Source organism: Dipteris shenzhenensis, chromosome 19 (assembly GCF_047967505.1).
Source record: "Dipteris shenzhenensis isolate YYH24624 ecotype China chromosome 19, Dip_SZ_1.0, whole genome shotgun sequence".
Classification (NCBI taxonomy): Eukaryota; Viridiplantae; Streptophyta; class Polypodiopsida; order Gleicheniales; family Dipteridaceae; genus Dipteris; species Dipteris shenzhenensis.
Genome location: NC_141614.1, coordinates 38,653,188 through 38,675,460, shown reverse-complemented (window position 1 = coordinate 38,675,460; position 22,273 = coordinate 38,653,188). Strand labels below are relative to the sequence as shown.

Here is a 22,273-nt window from a genome sequence, read left to right as displayed (position 1 = left end):
ATCATAAAATATTTAAAAATTTAAGTTGCATTTCAAATATTTTTAATATTATTTTTTTAATTACTGAAGTTTTTATTTAAATGTCAAAACGTATATATTTTGTTTTTTAAAATCATCTATTGAAAAAAAACAGATTAAAGTAGTTTTTGTTATTTTTCAAATTAGTGAAGTTTTTATTTAAATATAAAAAAGTTTAAATTTTGTTCTTAAAAAACTGAATGTCAAAACATATATATTTTGTTTTTTAAAATCATCTATTTTTTTTTAAAAAAACAAGAGATTAAAGTAGTTTTTATATTATTTTTCAAATTAGGGAAGTTTTTATGTAAATGTCAAAACATATATTTTTTGTTTTTAAAAATCATCTATTAAAAAAAAAAGAGAAAACAAGAGTTTAATGTAGTTTTTATATTATTTTTCAAATTAGTGAAGTTTTAGACTCTAATACTTAAAAAATGTAGTCTACAACCTGCATCATGCATCACCTACATACTTAAAAGACATAGTCTACACCTTGCATCACACATCACCTACATTGTATCTATGTCAATGAAATCAAAATTGTGGATACAATGTCTATGTTTGCAAAAAATAGCTCAAGTTTTGTTGGGGTTTTCTCTAAGCACACTTTGTGTAGGGTTGTAAGAGAACCAAGCAATAGGTGACTGAAATTCATATAAAAGCTAGTACCTTAAAGGGCTATTACCAAGCCATGGAACTTTAAATATATTGATGGGAAATTCACTGTGTAATAATTATTGAGTTGCCAACAAATGCATCACTTGTGTTCTTTTTGTGTCAACAAAATAAAAATTGTAGATGAAGTGTTCAACTTCAGAGAACATAGCTCTACTAAACTTGTCCTTCTAGTGTATTTGCCAAAATGGTTGTTCTCTTAGCATATATTATCACCATGTACATGACCACTAACTATACAATAGAAAGTGTAGCATCTTTAACACAAAGTTTGAAATTTCTTTGAAAATGAAATAAGACCAATGATGTACATCTAAATCCCTTTGTCAATAACACCGTTCAATAACTATCATGTGTGCATCTTCCATTGAACTTGGGGGGGTCACTATGCATAACGGATTGCTGACGGACCAACGAGTGATCTAGGGATTTGTTTTGCGACTGTGATACAATACAAGACCCGTTTTGAACCTATACTTAGACTTTGTTTTATGAAGCTATTTGTTGTGAGCATTCATTGGTTTGTTTGGGGTAGAGTCATTTGGACAGTATGTTGCTATTATCCCTATCTTTGGTTTGAAGGGGGTGTTAGGAGGCAAAACCTTGATAAGGTTCAAATACTTTGGAGAGAATGTCGAATGTTGTAGATGGAGTACTTGGTAATTTATGCTCCCCACGTTATTCAAATACTTCTCGATCATTCTCGGCTATGGTTTCGCCAGCGAAAGTATGATCTTGTCTTCTTCACACAGTGCTAGTTATAGTTGAAGGGAGCCTCACTCATAACACGAAATGTTTATTCTTAACTTGCATTTTGTTATCAGAATAATGTATTGAGGAACTCCATTTTTTTCAATCATTTAAAAGAAGTTTCCTTTGGCAAAACTATGAATGGCATTTTTATTTAATCATTTGAAAGATGGTTACACTCTGTCATTTTTCATTTAATCATTTCAAAGATGGTTTCACTATGTCATTTATTTGTTTTTCTTCTTGTGTAGGTGAGCTTATTGAAAGTTGTGCAACAAATGCCTCCAGTAAGTTTGGTTTCTTTTTCTTTTTCTAGTTGCATTTCACCTTTGCATTTTTGCAAATCTTGTAATTGAGTTCTTCGAACGTGTAGAGAAAGAAACGTGATGTGTCTAGTCCTATCACAAGAAAAGGTGGTAAAAGGAAGAAGCAAGAGTCAGAGGTCAAGAATGAACTGAAGGAGCTTGAGCAAGTTGACATTGAAAATGATATTGAGGATCCTGGGGACAACAAGGATGAAACTATAGATGATCCATCCAACAAAGTAGGAGTTAAAGATGATGTGGAGGATATCATTCCAGAGTGTGTTGAGAGACCTTCAGGTGCAGATATTTTGGAGCTTCTTACTGTTAGCCCTCTCTACTCTAAAGACTAACTCGAAACGCACTACTGCGACAGATTTACATGCGTAATCGAACTTCAGAACTGCGTATGAAAATTCATAGAGTAGAACAGTGATCGACAGAATCATTCATGATAAAACAATAAGATAGATGCAATAGAATATCTGTATTACACTTCTCCGAGCAGTACAACACCGTACTCTCTGATACATAACAATGTTCCTCTTCTGATCACACTGATCCTTGCTCCGATCCTCATCAATGAGCCCCCTGAATGATCGCTCTCTTCTCTTTTATCTAACCGGCACACATAACTCCTTCACGGTTGCCGTGACGGTTGCCGTGCCTCGTCAGTTCTCCGCCTGGTCCTAGAACTTCCGTCTTTTCATATCTCACTATAAACTAGATACAACGTATTAATGATAATAATCTAAGGACTCCCCCCCTAGTTCCTCTTTGCTGTTGCTGCTTTTGCCCTTAACACTTGGCACTCCCGGTGAATCGGATTCCGGATCCGCATCCGAACCCACCGGTTCTCCGCTACGGTTCATCCTCGATGTCGCCACCGTCATCGTCCGCCACCGCCGCTGCTGCCGCTGGAACTGCTGGAGCCGCTGGCGCCGGTACTTGTACTGCCGGAGCCGCTTTAGCCCAAATGCCATCACCAGGAAAACAAATGCTCCCCACTCCGTGATGAAGGCTGTTTTCTCTCGATCTTCTGGTGCCATCTGCACCTGGTTATACCCACTGAAGCCATCCAGAAAAGAATACATCTCGTGACCTGCCACTGTATCCAGCATAGTATCATTAAACGGCAAGGGAAACGGATCCGTGATTGTCGCCGCGTTAAGCTTTCTGTAGTCAACACAGACCCGCAACTTCAAATTCTTTTTCGGAACAATCACTATTGGCGAAAGCCACGTTGCACGGTCAACCGGATAGATAAACCCGACCTTTAGCAACCTGTCCAGCTCCTCCTTCACCCTCTGGGCATAGTTCGGGTTCATTCTATACCGTTGTTGCCGAACCGGTATCGCATCCTTCTGCAGATTGATCCTGTGCTGATAGAATTTGGGATCGATGCCGAGCAAATCTCTGTAGTCCTAGGCGAACACGTCTTTGAAGGATTTCAGCAATGTCTCCAATTTTCCCCGAAATCCTTTATCGAGCTTCGCACTGACACGGACGTTCTTTGGCTCCTCCTCCGTCCCGAGGTTAAGATCCAGCAGCTCGTCTTCTTTGACCCTCCGCGAGCGACGGAGTTCCTGCTCGAAAACTCTTTCCGCCTCCGCCACTCCCGCTTCATCCGGCATGTCTCCTGTGCCTTCCGGTAGACTCCCTTCGACTGGTTCTTTCGTGGAACTGGATGACTCCTGCGTAGCCGAGGGAATCTGATGCTGATATTGCTTTAAAACGGCAACCACATCGACCTCGAACAAGCTTACCAGCTCCGTATTCCTACTGAAGTAGTCATCCTCCTCTTCGACCCCCATTCCGTCCATCATATGGATACCTTCCGCCATCGTCGGTCGGAATGGTGTCCTCAGCCCTTGTTTGGTATGTACCGAGAGCTTCAGCTTCTTTTTTCCTTTCCGAATGGTGATGCGGTCTGATTGCCAGTCTTGTTTCACACGGGCCTGCCGCAACCACGGTCTTCCGAGCAATAACGGGTATGACCCGCTAATATCCTCCATCCGGAGAATCACCGCAGCGATTTCGAACTTCACGCCGCAAACCTCCATTTTCAATCCACGGAGCAATCCTAACGGCTGCACTCTCCGTTGGTCTGCCATCCGAACGGCGAAGGGTGCTGATTCCCATTTTGTGATACCCAATGGCACCAGCATTTGTTCGGACAGGATGTTGACCCCAGACCCTCCGTCCAACAACACCCCTCCCACACGGCTGTTCTCCAGTGTTACGGAAATTACCGGGACCGCTTCGTCAAAAACAGGAGGCTGTACTTCTGCTTCAGGCTTTGCAGATCCGTCTGACGACACTTCCATTGTTACCGCTTCCATCTCCGACTCCATCGCCCTGACTGGTTCCGTCAATTGTTTGATGAGAGAACTCCGGAAATTGGGTACCAATGCTAACAATTGCTCCATTGTCATGTGTATTTGCTGTTTCCGCAAATCCTGCCATAAATCATATGGTTCAACACCCTCCTCGCCGGTCATCAGGCTGTCCTTCTGACTGGTAGGTAGACAAGTCGCTTCTGGCTGCTCTCCTTGCAGGCGCCTTGCCACCTTCGCACCATTCTCCGTCACCGAGACTGCCTTGTCCGCGCTCGGCCTAGGTAACACCGTTGGGGTTTTCTGGACCCATTCACCGACCGTCGACCGCACCTTTTGTTGTGCCTGCCAGTCGAACGCCGTAGGTCTCCCCTTCTCTTGCGGGGCCTTGTATTCCCGCACCTTTTCCTGGGATCGTGTGACCACGAGCACATCTCCGCTCGCACTTCCTCCCACTTTGCCTTCAACAGGGACACCCGCCGGTACTTCCGGTACTTCTTCGGACGTCGGACTAGGCTCCTTGCTATCCTGTTGCTGACTGGCATCATCGCATTCGATAATCAGAACCGCATTCACTGCTGGTGTGGACTTGCCTTCTCCGGATCCCCGGATTGCTTCCTTTTCCGCCTTGTGGCGCTTGAATAATTCGCAATCTACCTTTCGATGTCCGGGTTGATTGCAATAAAAACATAGGAACGTCCGTTCCCCTGTTGGTTCATCTGCACCTGTTCCAGCCGTTCTCGGCCGCCAAGGTCTTCTCGCCGGTGCGGCTGGTACCGCGGCTGGTGCTGCGGCTGGTGCCGCAACTACCGCCGCCACCGCTGGTGTCGGGGCTATTCGTGCGTTATAGCGGCAGATCTCCGTGGTATGCGTCGCTGTTTGGCAAATCGCACACCACCGCTCATTCAAACCGCATTCCTCTGCTAAGTGTCCTGCATTCCGGCACCGATTACACCAAGTATCCTTGCGAACTTTTGAAGAGGACCCTATTCCACTATCCCGGCTTTTGGCTCCGGCAGCAGATCCTTCCGGAAATGACTTCCCTGCCGTTTTTCCAGCCTTCCGCCTCATGGAACGTTTGTCCTCCTCCTCATCCGACTGATCCGACTCCTCCTCATTATCGGTATCGGAGTCTCCCTCAGCCTCCTCATACTTCACTTTTCCTTTCCTTCCCTTGGAAGTAAACAGAACTTGTTCCGCCCTCACCGCTGCTTGGACGACTTCTTCCAATGAAAGAGCTTCCAGATCCAACGATGCCAGGGACCTTTTCAATCCTTTATTCAGCCCCTCCATGAAGTAAGCATTTTGGATGGGGACTGCCGGGGTAGTTGCTGCATCGAGGCGGCGGATCAACGACCGAAACCTGGCCGCATACGCCTCCACTTCTTGGTTCTTCTGTTCCAGTTTCCCCAGTTTGGCCAGGACATGAACACGGGTCTTGTCCTCCCGAAACCGGAGCAAAAAAGCATCCCGCAGTAGATCAAACGTGGCGAAATGGGTAGCTCCATATTGCGCGATCCATACTGCCGCCTGCTTCTGCAGTGTCGGGATGAAAGTCGCCATCTTCATAAGATCTGTCGCCTGCACTGGTGGAGCCGTATTCACCATCCATGCCATCTCAAATGACAGTATATGTGCATTCGCATCCTCCTTATCCCTACCCGAAAACTTGGGGTACTTCACCGTCATCCTGGGTACCAGTGGTGGAATAGCCGCGCTACTTACCGCCGGAACTCCACCCCCGCCTCCGCCTCCACCGCCTCCACCTCCCCTACCGGGAGCTGGTGACGGACCTGGGGCTCCGCTTCCTGCAGGCACACCACCCCTCCGTCTCCTGGGACTCGGTGGTGGGGAATTCCGCAACGGTGACGCTTCGTCTTCCGGAGGAGTACTTGTTAAATCGAACGGGCTACTGCGTCCGGAGGATTTGCTTCCTCCTGAACACCGGAAACGACTGGACCTTCCTCTCCTGGGATCAGCGGAGGTGTGTCAGAGCGGCTACTACTCTCACTATCCGTGAAGAAGCCGAAGAGAAGATCACGTTGAGCCACATATCTATCATGCCGTTCCTCGCGGGTTGTACGTGCCGATACTGGAGTTGCAGGCTCCCGAGGCCGTGCCGGAGAGCGCGATGTTCCCCCTGGCTCACTCCCAGCGTCATTCATGCGCTAGTCCACGCACCGAGGAATCACAGTATTACAGATGGGGAGCATCCAACCTCTCCGGGGTATCCACCGCGACGAACATGGAAATCTTCCGTGGTCGCCAAAGTGTTAGCCCTCTCTACTCTGAAGACTAACTCGAAACGCACTACTGCGACAGATTTACATGCGTAATCGAACTTCAGAACTGCGTATGAAAATTCATAGAGTAGAACAGTGATCGACAGAATCATTCATGATAAAACAATAAGATAGATGCAATAGAATATCTGTATTACACTTCTCCGAGCAGTACAACACCGTACTCTCTGATACATAACAATGTTCCTCTTCTGATCACACTGATCCTTGCTCCGATCCTCATCAATGAGCCCCCTGAATGATCGCTCTCTTCTCTTTTATCTAACCGGCACACATAACTCCTTCACGGTTGCCGTGACGGTTGCCGTGCCTCGTCAGTTCTCCGCCTGGTCCTAAAACTTCCGTCTTTTCATATCTCACTATAAACTAGATACAACGTATTAATGATAATAATCTAAGGACTCCCCCCCTAGTTCCTCTTTGCTGTTGCTGCTTTTGCCCTTAACACTTACAGTAACTAAAGAAATTCCACCTCCTCGAATTCCCTTGTGTCGTTGTCTCATAAACCCAGTTGTGCGTCAAATTAGGAATGATTTGACCATTTTGAAAAGAGCATTTGAAACAGAGGGATACATTCCGACCAAAGGATCTTTTATTCTATCTATCAAAATGCCTGATGGGTCTTCCAAGGATGTTGATATGTCACAAGAGAACGTTGGGACAAGAATTGGAGCTTAGTTAATGATGAGTTTGAATCAGAGATAATTGGCACACCATGGAGCTTTCTATCAAACAAAATGTTCTTCGTGTGGGAAGGAAATCATCGTACGGCATCTTGGATGGAAAGCATAGAAGAGCTTTACACAAATATCAAGTCTAGACACATTAGAGTGCAAGCTCAAATTATTGAACCGGAAGCAAAGGATGAGCTTAAGCTTGTTGCTGCTCTACAAAGATTTAATTTGTAAGCTTTGTTGTTTAAGTTTACTATATTGCGCAAGAGGGTTGGATTATTTGAATAATCCTTGAGATGGTAAGTGCTTGTAAATGAAACCAATTTTGATCCATTTAAGTCAATGGTTGCAGGCTTAATGAAGATGCAATTGTTGTTACTAATCTCAAGGATTATTTGTACCACACAAGCACACTCGTATCCTGTGATGCTCAATATTTTACTCAGGATTTTAGTGAGGAGGAGAAAAAAGCTATTGAGTTGGCAAGACAGAAAGAGGTTGGAAGTGGACGAAGGGTGTGGTATCCCCTCACCCAAACTATTCTTGGGAGGATGGTATTTGCTGTAAGTATTAGTTCTTTAGTTTATATATTTTGCTTTGTGTTCCAATAACATTATGATGAGATTATCTGTTTATGTTGAAAGGGGAAATGGAAATCAGATTTTGAGGCTCAATGCAAGAAATTGCATTCTTCCATGCCAAAGGATGAGAGAGAGTCCAAGATTCATGAGATTAATAAGACTGTGGGAGCAACATATCGAAGAAAAATTACACGGGTAAGTTTTCAATTTACCAAATTTTGTATTTATAGATCACAAATTTGAATTTGTAGTCCACAAAATTCTACGTTTTATATCTCAGATATTTGAATTTATAGTTTGCAAATTTGAATTTATAGTTTTCAAATTCTAATTTTACAACTCATAAACCACAATATATGATTTGAAAATTATAAATCTATAGTTACAACTTGCAAATTTTTAGTTTGTACTTTGAAAACCTTAATATATGGTTTGTTGTGTGTATCAAAGTCTCTTCTAAAACTTTACTATTTGGCAGATGCTTTCAATAGTCAATCCTTCCCATGGCAAGGAGTGGTTTAATATCCTTTGGAATTTACCATTTGAGGATACATCAATGAAGATCACTTTGGAGAAGCTTTACCAAGTATCAATTGCAACCTGTTCCAAGGCAAAGCAACTATCTATTCTTTCTCTTCTTGGTGCAGATGACAATCTAAAGGAGAGTTATGGGATGCCTATGACTGACCATGGTTTCATACCTTGGCTTGCAAAAGAAGTATGGATGGACCATGTGTTGGCAGATGCTGGGCGATTGCTTGACCAAGTGATGAAATCATCAAGCATTGAGGGTGCAGCTACACTTCCAGACAGTCCTTCTATTCTGGAATACTTTGATGGCATTATAGTGAGACACAGGCCTTTTTTGTTTGAGCCTTTAGCTTCATTGATGACAGTTGCTGTTGTTCCATCCAAGCAAGTTGATCTTACAAATGCCAGCAGACGATTGGTTTACAGGTGCGTTTTGGCTTTCGTTTTCAATGGAAAGATATCTTTGTAATACCTTGCATTCTCTTATATTATCCTAAAAATCATTTAGGTATCTCCATTATCTGGCTGCAAATAAGAGTCTTAAGGTGGTACCATCCATTTGCAAGGCTTGGACTATGCTTGCACCTGCTACTTATTGCATGTACACCTCTCATATTTTTAGAGAGAATAAGCATAAGGATTGTCATATATTGCTTACGGAGTGGGAAAGGAAGCACTGCCCTTGGTGGATCGAGATGAAGGCTGGAACATGTATCGAGGAATAGAAGGAAACTTATGATCGCCATTTAAAAGGTGAGTGCAAGTCAAACTCGAGTTCGTCGGGCAACATGGATGAGGCACAAAAGAAGAGGCTTGAAGAGGAGCAAAAAGCAATAGTAGAAAAGCAAAAGGCAAGTCATGTGACTCCAAATAACAAACGTGGTGGAAGACCTAAACCAACGGGCACTTCTAACACAGGTCTATTTTCTTATAACTCTTTCTTTCATGTTTCAAAGTGATTAGAAGCTTCCTACAAATTTAATTTAGGGTTCTTTGTTATTGTAGACGATGATCCACGAAAGGAGGAGTCTCTTCTTAGTAAGAAAGTGTGTAATACGGATATGGTTTATGTTCCTTTGTCCACTTTCTCATCATTTGCAACTCATATCTCACAAGAAAACTACAAAGTTTGGGAGTATGATTATGTATCACTTGGAAAAGAAGTTAAGCAATACAAGTACGATGGGGCTTTTCAAATCATAAGAAATTTTTACCATGAACTTGGTGGCATGAAGAAGTCACGCAATGGAAAAAATGCTGCATGGAGTGTGGATTTTTGCTTGATTGACCTTCCTACAGGATCTATAGTGAGTGGAATCAAGGGTGGAATCCCTGGATGGAACATTCTAAATGAGGAGCATATCTCATGCTCACTTGCTATTGCTTCATCTGTGATGGATGATTATGGATGGACATTGGTGATGTGTTCACCTGTATCCACTTCATTCGTTGAGCGTTTGGCAAGACAAATGAGACTAGAGGTTTCTTCTAGGTGAGCAATATATCACAGTTGATAATGTCTGTTTATGTGAATTGCATTCAGCTATTGGTATCTTATAGTTAGTACATGTAGATGGATCGTGGAGACGGGAGATTGCATTGATGTTGCGGATAATGTTGGCTTTGGTGTCAAGGTATGTCATTTGGCTATTTACATGATTGTCATGTTCTTGTTTGTTCGTATTTTAGTATTCTCCATTAACTTTTTCAATCTATGTTTCATGTAGATTACTGCCTTTCAAATCCTATTGTTCTCTAGGATTGGCAAGAAGGCACATCACTATCTTGATAGGGCAAATAAAGTTTCCCAATCCCTTAAGGTGTGCATGGACAATTATTTCATCACTCATTACTTGCCTTCAAGTGTACGGTGCATAAAAGAGGGAAAGGGTGGACAGTGGCGTGGTGGGTTGGAGAAGAGTAGCTCCATGATGTTGATGTTCATGGAGTTGTTGTGTCCGATTGGAGGCTCTGTGCTTGAGCTTGGTGCAGGTACAACACCTGGGATGAAAGCAGCAATTCACTCAGGACGTCCATGCATGGCAGTGGACAATGACAAAGAGATTTGCACAGGATACTTAGAAGGCATGCTTAGAGACAACTTCACAGAGGCAGGGCCTTCAAGTGTGAATCAAGCAGTCCTCATGATAGATGATGAGGAGACAGACTATGACTTTGATGCACCTCTTGATTAGTGAGTAATTTATTTGATCTATGTGTATAATTTAAGCATGGTTAGATACTGACTAATTGAGCTTAGTGTTCTACCTTGCTATGCAGAAGATGTGGCTACCCAAATGGCAGGAGATAGCACATTCGATTATGAGTTGGTGGAGAGGCATCATGGACGTCTAGACTACATAGATGACTTGGCTGATGAGGTCTAGAGAGCATGTCCTGGCTTTTTATGGATTGATGCAAAACTTAATTTCTCATGTTTTCATTATCATCTCATGTAGACCTGGTTTCTTATGGATGGATAGCCATTACCTTCTTATGCAAACCTTAACTTCTTATGGATTGATAGATTATGGCTTCTGAATCATGTGATTTTAATGTTCTTTGACCTAATAATATGAACATGTCATAGTTGTTTTGGAAATGTATTTTTAGGTTTGAATTTTTAGGTGAATTCATAGATTACATCTTTGATTGTTAAAATATATATCCGTCCCTCTATTGAGTTTCGAAAGACTAAAAACAAAGAATTGTTGGCAATCTCACAAGCTTGAGGGGAGGTATTAATAAGCATATCTACTTAAAAGTGAACAATGCCACTAGTCCTAATTTTGTTGGCATGTTGAGGCTTATAGAAAATACAATGAATGTGCAAATATAATACACACAACTGCATCATGAGAGCATTCAAACCAAGGGTATATGTATTTGGCTCTTTGTACCTTGGTACATGCATGCAGTTAATATGAGCGCTGTCGATTGAGGTTTTTAAAAAAAGATATTCCATAAAAAAACATTCATTCAAGTATAACTCCATTGAGTGTTGCTCGGATAATCCGCTCAAGGGTTTCCGCTCATAATATGTACGCACCCAGAAGGCTCATGGAAGAGGCTTGAGGAGACTAGAGCTACAGCAACATGAGGCCTAATGGTGGAAGAGATGATGAACAAGGGAGAGGAGGGCTCCTTTTATAGAGATTTTGTCACCCTCCTTCACCCATTTACAATTGCTGCCTATAGATTCTTTTCCCCATCAATCACATAAGCCCGTATGTCACCATCCATGTACTTTTTGGCTACTCTTGCCATGTGTCCCATCAAAAGATGCTCAAGACTCTTAAAATATTGAGAAAGTTAAGAGTCTCCCCACATGGAGCCCATAGGGATCCTCGCTTTTCCATATGTCCACATCCTCCTTATTCCACATGGGAATTCTAGAAGGATTCCTCTTGACTCCACACTCCTCCACGTGCCTTCCACATGCTTGGCATGTGGCCTCTCTTATATTATTGGGAACACATGGACATGAGCCCACCTCTTTATATGACTCACTCTTTCTATTTTCTATAAAAACCCATAATATCCCATACACAAATAACTCTCACCCCATACCAAAGTTATTTATAATTCATACCTATGGTATTTACAATGATCCATTCCACTCATCCTCTCAGTCCCATACAATATCTTAGAAAACAGAAATAAGTGAGAGCCACTAGGCTATCACTTGATACTCAAACTCTTATCAAACATAGAAGAAAACAATACCAATGCCAAATAAAAAATATCAAATTTTGGCATCACATCTTTCCCCCCCAGTAGATTCTCTCTAGTGACAGAGAGGGTCTACTAGCCCTCAAGGTGGTCGAGCATAGAAGAATTTAAGGTGATACTCATTGGTGCATCTGGGTATCACCATGCCATCAACATCCTCAAGCTGATAGGTTCCATTGGTGACATTCATATACATCCTTATGGAGGCGTGGCCAAAAGTAACCAATCTCTACTTTTGTTATGGAGTTACCCTCGAGGAAACATGCATTCTTTCACATATTGTTAAACATCTTGTAGTTCTAGCCATCCAATGTCTACCAAAGAAACCACCCCCCAGTCTTCTACTACAATGGCTTGAGTAGCTAACTCATCTGCCCTTTGATTTTCTTTTCTATTTATATGAACAAACTTGCAAAAATCAAACTGACTACATAGTGCCATAGCCTTTTGATTACGCTCCTTCAAATGAGGACTTCTTGTCTTGTAATGCCCTCGCATTTGCTTTATACTAAGATAAGAATCTCCTCTTACTTCCAATTATTTAACTTGACTTTGAAGACAACCTTCAAACCAAGAATCAAAGCATTATACTCAGCTGCATTGTTAGTTGTGATACGTGGAAGCTCTTGTCCTCTTGCCCACACCTCTTGACCTTTAGAATTCATCAAGACTATCCCCTGGGCTCCTTATTGGCATGAAGGGCTAAAAGCCCCATCAAAATACAAGACAAAAGTTGTTGGTGGTGTCTCCCTTTCATCATTAATATCCCCCTTATATTTCTTTTCTTCTCTTAGATCCTGCTGTCCTGTGAGCAAATCTGCCATAATGGACCTAGTGGTATTTTCAGTGATAAAAGAGAAAGAGAACTCTTGAAGCTCTGACAACCATTTTGCAAATCTCCCCCCATGATTAGGCAGCTTGCAAACTAGATATGCTAATACAGACTGAGAGGTAAGGAAGAAAAATGGTCGAGGTAATAAATAGGAGCGAAACTTTCTGACTAAAAACACCAAAGAGAGGGCTTGCTGCTCCATTTCTTCATACCTTGTTTCCACCTCTGTAAGCTGTCGACTGGCATAATAGATGGGCTGCATTCTACCTACCTCCACTTTTTGTAGCAATACAGCACCAACTGAATGTAAAGATACACTTGGATTTACATAAAAGTCTTGAGACCAATCAGGGGGCTTCAATATTGAGCCCTTACTCATGGCCTCCTTAAGTTGCTAAAAAGACTCTTGTTGCTTGACACCCCATTGGAAAGAAACTTATTTTCTTGTCAACAAGTTTATGGGATGCACTATGTCTCTGAAATCATCACAAAAGTGTTGATAATACTTGCTCTTTCCTAGAATTCTGCAAACACTAGTGACAGTCTCAGGATTTGGCAATGCCCTGATTACTTGGACCTTGTTAGGATCCATTTGCAGGCCTTCTTGGAACTCCTCAAAGTGTGCTCCACAATCTTCGATTGCAAGGGAAGAAGCATCTTGACCTTTGGGTGGATGGAAACTTGTATCCTTTAGACCTTGCCAACCAAAAGAGTCCTCCTTTTCATACAATGCATGATGTTGTTCGGTTTGTTGGCAAGGGACATGCTAGATTGCTTGATTGTTGCAATCGATTGAACCACTCTTAGACATTGGCTATACAAGCAAGCGAGGTGCAGAGAGCCCAAGTACAGGAACTTGCACATTTGGGAAATATCACTATTGTGGCAATGCATAATAGTATACAGGATCTCTAATTGCAAAACAAAGAACTCAGTGACAAAGCACATGCATTGGACTTGGAGCGACATGAATTGGAAGAATCAATCCACAAGCTCATTGAAAGCAAACAAGATTTGGAAAGGTCTATCTATGGGAAAGTTCAACATGCTATGGAGAAGGAACGAGAGAAGTCGATAGAATGAGTACAAAAGTTGAAGGGAACACCTTTGGGATTGAAGGAGAGGAAAAGACAATTGCAACCTATGGATGCATTGTCAACCAATAGTGGTGCCCAAAAGAGGAGAATATGGGTTGCAAGGTTAGTTCCCAAAATTTTCAATGAAATTTCTTACTCCAAAATATTTGTGTGTTACATTGTTTCCACTAAGACTCATTTGTACTCTACTTTAGGAATTTCATGGAAGATGTGATGGGAACAATGGAAATGGATGATAGTGATCCTTCATATGTTCTAAGAAGTTTAATAAAGCCAAGTGATGTCATGGAAGTGTTGAGGAACCCTAGACAAAAAGGGCTACATGAATAAGTTGCTAGAGAGGTAATGAAGGATATCAAGGGCCTCGTGCAAGCAAAGAAGGTGCTTGGAGCTTGTGATGCTGCTGGTGTAAGTCGTGAAGCTTACAACTCTATTTTTAAAATTTTCAAGTCTGCTATGGAGGAAAAATATAAGAGATCTACAATGCCATTGCCAACACCATGGTCTGTAAGGCTTGCATGTCAAGAAACAAACCAATGTGCTAGAGAAAATAAAGATTGGAGGATACCTTTGTGTAAGTGGCATAATGACTTGGAAGAGTAAAAAGAAATCTGGCATCCAAACATTTGAGATGAATGCTTTCAATAATGTTTACGGGGATGTAAAGAATTTGCAGAGAGCCATGGTCAAATTCTATGGCATGAGAGAAGAAGGTAAGAGAAATTCCCTCTTCACATTCAACTTTATTTCTTCTCATTTCTATATCCTTACTGTATTTCTCTTTCATTGTACATATGGCAAGCTAGTATTTATTATAAAAATGGATGAAGCTCAGTTGGTAAAAGAGCACAAGCTAGAGAGGGTAAGCATTTGTATTATGAATGACGCCTTGCATTTTGCTCAAGGGGATGAGGAAGTTGAGCAGGTTCTTAGTCCAATTTGAGAAGGACATATGGTGGCTTGCAGCCTTTGAGACACCAAAGGAGTGCCATGAGACATTGAAGTGGGTTTTGGAGAGAACCGGCATCCTGTTGATTATTCAAAGACACGAGGCAAGGCAAACATTAATAGTGGATGGGCATGGAACATTTCAAGTTGGCATCTAGCTTGGTGATTTAAGGCCACAACAAGTATCTGCACAATGCATTGCAAAAGTTGAAGAACTACTCTCACTAATGGGACTTTATGGAGGCAATGTGAAGCTTAACAATTAGGAAAGACACAAAATCTTCCTGCTAAAGTGTCAATGGGTGGAGGAAAGGCAGGGAGGTTGTTGTCCAACCACAATGCTGATAAAGAAAAAAGCACCCTAGGTTAGGAGTACTGGAAATCTTTGTGTGAATGCACTACAAATCAAGCTTCACATCTGCAAATTGCTACTTTGAGAGCAAAACTATGGACAAAGCTTGATGCATTTATGAAGTTGCTTAGACAAGGTCAAATAGATGAGCTTTATTATGAGAGATTCAGGACAGCATTGGGAGAATTCATATCATTGATGGTAGAAGCATGGGGGGAGCCACATATTACACATTACATGGTAATCCTCCTTAGGTTGAAATTTTGTGCTTTAAACTTTAGTCAATTTATGTTTCTAATACAATGTTTTTCTTTACAGCATATTCTTTATGCACATGCACCATGGTTTGTGGAGCAATGGGCCCTCTGTCCATTTGGAATACTCAAGGAATGGAGAAATCACACTACAGAGCAAAGGAAGCATACTTCAAGAATACAAGTCATGGGGATGGTATCGCGTGAAGCAATGCACTACACGAAATGTTCAATTGGTTTTATAGATGTCTAGAGGCCAGGACTCTCAAGCGTGATAAGGTAGAGGTCTCAAGTCTTGCAAAAGCAGTTCAACATGTCAAGAAGACAAGGAGATGTGCTACTTGGAAGTCCTCAATAGGGAGCCAAGGGATTGCGCTTTGGTTGCAACATAGAGTCGGACAGGAGAGGCATTGGGTCCTAAGAGAGCCCCAAATGTAAAATGTTTGATGAATAAAGTTCACTATTTTGAGTCAATTATAGATTCCAAAATTCACAAATTTATTTGGAAATTGCAGAATTGCATGTGCAACATGGCAGGGCGGAGGGGTGAGTAGGTTGGGAGGGAGGGTGGTGAAGATTAAGTATTACCGAACTGGTGACAAAAGATTGGGGGGGAGGGGGTGCACTCAAAAAACCCTAATTTAAAATGAAAACCCTAAAGTGCTTTAAAAAAGACTATATAAAGCACTTCAAAACCCTAAAATCCCTCATTTCTATGGCACAACTTAAACAAACTGCTAGACCCACTGGACGCCGTTTAGATGCTACCCGTTCTCCTCCTCACAACTCCATGCCCTCCGAACACACTGCAAGCCCCAATGACCAAGAGGACAATGATCATTATGGATCTGAAGGCGGTTCTCATCATTAGGAGTCCAAGAAATGTGAGTCCCCACCATCTGACTCTCATGGGGGATCCCAGGGATCTCAGCACCATGAGGAATCCCAGCATGATGAAGGATCCAAGCATAATTAGGGGTCCTCTCAGCCCTTCCATACAACAAACCATGGAAGTAGACAGGTCTTCCGAGAGGGGCAAAATAGTCTAGTCATAAGGGGAGCAAGAAAGGCAAAGAGAGGAGATGGAGAGATTATAGGGGCCACAACAAGAGGAAGTATTTGGCAGGCTCACAGATATAATGAACCTTAGCCCCAATCCTCCAACCAAGTAGACCGCACGGAAGAGCACCATCAACCCTCTGTGGCTCGATATTATCACATATGAGGAGCCTCTAGTATGAGCTGAGCAAGAGCCGTAGCCTACTACTGTCTCACAGCCTCATGAAAAGGAAAAGAGACCAAGGACAAGGAAGACCCCTGGGCATGACAAGCCACCTCAAAGGACCCTCCAAACAGAAGAAGAGGAGTCTAAAGAGGCAGTTGCAGGGGAGGAGAGGTGAAAGAAGTTCAAAGTGGACAAGCGGCCATGGGGCCATGTCCAGAGGCCAGTGCAGGGTTTACAATATTCAATATTGCAGGAGGGATAAAAGTGGCACTATGCATGAGCTTCTCTGCACACTTTCCTACCTTTTCACCTTTTAAGATAAAGTGAAAGGACTCAGACATGCCATCCTCCATGACCAATAGGTGTTCCCACATGTCCCTGAGAGTCCACTGTGACATGATAGTCACATTCTTGACATCTCCTGAATGAGAACCAATACATAAACTTACCCTTGTATTATCATCATCATTAGAGTCAAGGGGGAACCAATTGCCACCTTTTTTCTTCCAGTACCTATATTGGAAAGCAAAATATAACATTTGGCAGGAGATGTGGTACTTGACAACCACATTGTCCTTACATACATGTCATTGAAATAGATCACCCTTTTGTTCACCTGACCTGCTTCCCCAATTCACCCCAAGCAATTCCTCAAAGGCATTCTCATGTAGGCACTTGCATGACCACATGGTTTTTGTTCTGTGCATCTGGATATTTTGAAAATAAGAAGCAAAAATGTGCAGAGGTGTAAACCAAAACAACCTTACCAATTTAGAGCCATATGCAAACTTCATGGCCATGCTCACATCCTTAATTAGGGGAGAATTGGGGTCTCAAAAGGGCCTCATATGGAATGGATTAAGAAATGGATTAGTCCTAATGAAAGGGCCAAGGTAGGTCCCAAAAAGTCCTAACCTCCCCTCACCTAGGTGGGTTAAGCCCACAAGTGACCCCACCTCTTACACCTCTTATACAACTCTTACTCCTAGGTGGGAACCAAAAAATTCAAAATTCAAAACTTCAAATTTTGAATTCCCTCCGTCCTTCTCTCTCCTCCCTCCCTCCCTCCCCCTTCTCCCTCCCCCTCCCTCACTCCCCCTCCTCACTCCCTCCTCCCCCTCCCTCTTCCTCTCGCTCCCTCCCTCCCTCCTCCCCCTCCCCTCTCCTCCCCTTTCCCTCCTCACTCCCTCCTCCCCCTTCCTCCTCCTCCCCCTCCCGACCTCCCTCCTCCACGCTTGCTCCTTCTGCCCTCCCCCTCCCTCCCTCCCCCATGCCTGATCCTCCTACCCTCGCCCTCCCTCCTCCTCCACTATTGCTCCTCCTCCTCCCTCCCTCTTGCTCCTCCATCCTCCCTCCTTCCTCTCCACACCTACTCCTCCTCACCCTCAACACCTGCTGGTCTGCCCCCCTTTCCTCCTCTTCAACTACTGGTCCTCCCTCTCCCATCCCTCCTCCTCGCACTCCCTCTTCCTGCGTGCTACTCCTTCAAGCCCGCATCTCCACCACTACTACACATGGCTCCTATTGGGACGTTTAAGTAACGACGTTTAGCGTGCGCGGGGTGCTAATTATCGGTATTGGAAGCATGCCTCGTCGTCAAGGGTCACTATATAACGACTTTAGTCAAATGTCGTTATATAGCAACCATTGCTAAAGTGGCTATATAGCGACTTTTATGTAAATTGTAAGTGTCGTTATATAGCGACACTGAGATACTTTTTTATAGTGACATTTTACAGAGAGTTTTTTTTCTCATATCAACCTTAAACTTAGTTTTCTCCAATGGAAATTTTTTTTAAATTTTCATACATGTTTGATCTTTTGAGAGAATAAAAGTATGAGAGCATGTACATCAAGCCTTTGAAGCTCATATATTCATGTCCAAGTTTGAGATGAAAAAAATCAATGAAGAGCATTTACATCAATGGTTTCATCTTGAGCCAAGTCTAACGTGCCAAACAAGTTTATCTCTAACTCTATACTGAGTTGATCTCCTATATCATCATCGTACGTTTACCTAAAAGTACTTGATCATCTTCTTCAATAAAGTGTGGTGATTCTTGATGATAGTTGTCTTCTTCCTCAATATCATGATCTCCATCTTCCTCCCGTGCGATGTCATTATGCGCATCTTCCTCTTGGCTCATATTGTGATCTTCATCTTCTTCGCTAGATTCATCTGGATCAATTGGATCCGGCATTGGTAGTGGCATCTCCATATCCACAGCTCTATCTTCAAAACTTTGCTTATTTCGTGGTGCAACTTGGATCACATACCACCATCTTGGATCAAAACGATCCGGATGAAAAACCACCTATATTGAAGATGGGTGCCAAATGTCATCAATTATATATATGAAATTATGCTTAAGTACATGTATCAATGGATCTTTAAAAATGAAAGCTTTGATTAATTAAATCATTAGTATTCACCTTCTCACAGTGCTCGAGAAGAACAAAAGTATCACTTTCATTGGTCCAATGTTTGGTGGAGTCTATTGCAAAGAAACTGCTACTATCTTTTCTCACTGTCGCATGGGGACCGTTGTAAATACTTCTCAACCATTTAACATCAAGAATGAAAATACTAAATCGTCTTAAATCAACTTCATAGATTTCGCATATGGTTCCACAATAATCCAACTGTGAGGAGAGAAGATTGGTATCCGAAGCAGTTTCTCGGCTATCTTGTGTGAAGTTAGCCATGACTCCACAATCATACATGACTCTCTTTGAATCGATGCGTTCCACGTGAAAATGTTGTCCATATGATGGTAATGCACTATACTTTTTGTACTATAAAAGAGCATCATTAAAACAATGAAGATGCTCTATTTTATAGCGTATATTTCCACAAATAATTACTTAATTACATCAAGAGGTAAGAAACTTACATGCATCATACATCCAGATGATAACTCTCGCTCATGCTCATTTATTGTCTCTCCATCACATTCAACTTTACGTAGAGCCAGTTGTAGCCAATCAAGTGACATGTGAGTGGGGAGAAGAGCCTAAGCATGCAAATATTTCTGAGGATGATTGGAATGAGTTGGATGCATTAGCAAAGTCTACTATTAGACTTCATCTTGCAGAGTCAGTTTATTTCACAATAGTAAATGAGCAGACTACGGAAGATTTGTGGAAGAAACTATGTGCCACTTATGAGAAGGAAATTGCCTCTAATAAAGTTTACCTCATGAAGAGGTTATTTGAGCTATAGATGAAGGAAGGGGTCTCCATTGCTTCGCACTTAAATGAATTCAATATTATTTTCAGCTAGCTTCAGGCTCAAAAGATGAATTTTGATGCGGAGACTAAGGCAATATTTCTCTTATGTTCATTGCCATCCTCATGGGATACCTTCCGTACAGCTGTCAGTAACTCTGCACCTAGTGGAGTATTGAAATTTGATGATGTTGTGGGTAGCTTGTTGGCCGAGGAGATTAGATGCTATGGATGGCAACAAGAAGGATGCAGCCTTAAATGTCCAAAGGGGCAAATCACAGTTCAAGGGGAACTCCCAAGAAAGAGGGAAGTCTCGTAGCAAATCCAGGGCATGGAACATTGAGTGTTACCACTGTGGCAAGAAGGGCCATATGAAAAAGGATTGCTACAAGCTAAAAAGAGAGCAAAAGGATAAGAAAAAGAATGCAAATTGGGGTGCAAATCAAAAGGAAGAGAGTCCAAGGGAGGACAAAGGAAAAGTGAAGATCGAGGAGATCAATGCAGTCACACATGATAGTGACAATGACGTCCTCTTCATGTCTAGTTTATCTCCAGAGTTGCTTACCACTTTAGATGATGCATATTCCCAGGATTGGATTTTGGATTCTAGTGCTTCATTCCATGTTACTCCCCATAGGGAATGGTTCTCCACTTATGAAAGTGGAAAGACAGGTTGTGTGCATCTTGGAAATGACTATGCATGTGACATAGTGGGAGTAGGTGACATAAAGTTTTCTTTTGCAAATGGGTCTGCATTTATTTTGAAACATGTGAGACATGTGCCTAAGTTGACCAAGAGTCTTATTTCAGTGGGTCAGCTAGATGATGCTGGTTTTCACACCACTTTTGGCTTTCAGAGTTGAAAAATTCAAAAGGGCTCTATGCTTTTGGCCAAGGGTGCCAAGTGTGGGACTTTGTATCCCTTACATGTATCAAGGGTATTTGACCATGTTGTTGCAATAACCGAGCAGCCAAGCACTTCTTTGTGGCATTGCAGGTTGGGGCACATGAGCCAAAATGGAATAAAACTCTTATGCCATTTGGGTTATGTACCGCATTTGAGTTTCTATGATTTTGAATTTTGTGAGCACTGTCTCTATGGGAAGCAGACTAAATCAGCCCATAAAAGAAGAGGAAAGAAAGAGTTTGAAAAGCTTGATTTGGTGCATTCAGATGTATGTGGTCCCATGCCTACACGATCATTAGGCGGGGCTGAATATTATGTGACATTCATTGATGATGCAACTAGGAAAGTGTGGGCTTATGCTATAGCTCGGAAGAGTGATGTGTTCCAGGTATTTCAGAAATGGCTGGCCTTGGTTGAGAATCAGTCAAGTAGAATGCTTAAATGCCTACGGATTGACAATGGTGAAGAGTATCTCTCTCATGACTTTCAGCATTTCTGTGATACATGTGGGATTAAGAGGGAGCTCACATCCCCTCGTACTCCAGAGCAAAATCCAGTTGCAGAAAAGATGAACCCTACCATTCAAGAAAGGTTGCAATGCATGCTTTCCCATGCAAGTCTTCTAGTGGTTTTTGGGCTGAGGCAATGAAGACTGCAGTGCATGTGATCAATAGATCACCTAGTAAGAGTTTAGATGGTGGTATTCCTAAAGAGGCATGGAGTGGCAAGAAGCCCTCTTACTCTCATTTGCATATATTTTGGTGTGAGGCATATGCACATGTGCCAAAAGAGCTTTGAAAGAAGCTAGATCCTAAGTCTAGGAAATGCATCTTTCTGGGTTATGGCGAAAGTGGAGAGATGGGCTATCGTCTCTGGGATCCAAAAGCAAAGAAGATCATACACAGCCATGATGTAGTCTTCAATGAGAAGAAGATGCATAAGGCACCCATGAGGGATGTGGAAATGAGGAGAATCACTTTCCAGGATGTGAATCCACCTGCATATGTTGATAGATAGCAAGCTTTCCATGCACCAAATGTGCAAGAAATGGTACCACCAAGTACTCCCATAGGTATACAGTCAAGGGTAGATGATGGATCATCTATTGGTGGAAATGATGAGCCAAATGTGGCTGATATGCAAGTGGGACAGCAAGCTGAAATGCCCTTGAGAAGATCATCTAGAGTGTCTAGGCCGCCTGATAGGTTTGTTGTAGGGGTAGACTATGTGATGCTTACTGATTGCGGGGAGCCTTCTTGCTACAAAGAGGCTATGATGCACGAGGATCAATGCAAGTGGGAGTATGCTATGCAATCAGAGATGAGTTCACTTATGAAGAATAAGACTTGGGACTTGGTTTCTTTGCCACATGGAAAGAAAACATTGCCATGTAAGTCGGTCTACAAAATGAAGGTCACAGGTGATGATGTGCCTAGGTACAAGGCCCGTTTAGTCGCTAAAGGGTTCAAGCAAGAGAAGGGTGTGGACTTTGATGAGATATTCTCTCCAGTTGTGAAGATGACCA

General features: G+C 42.4%; 1 protein-coding gene across 1 annotated transcript in view; it reads left to right on the top strand.

The window, feature by feature from the left end:
• Nucleotides 1-9,567: 9,567 nt before the first annotated feature.
• LOC147890447 (uncharacterized) overlaps nucleotides 9,568-22,273 on the top strand; it is a 34,822-nt gene continuing 22,116 nt past the window's right edge. Inside the window, exons 1-3 of the mRNA XM_087390291.1 lie at nucleotides 9,568-9,665; nucleotides 9,747-9,807; nucleotides 9,901-10,043. Of these exons, the coding sequence (XP_087246417.1) occupies nucleotides 9,568-9,665; nucleotides 9,747-9,807; nucleotides 9,901-10,043 (302 nt within the window). The remainder of the gene's footprint in view (nucleotides 9,666-9,746; nucleotides 9,808-9,900; nucleotides 10,044-22,273) is intronic.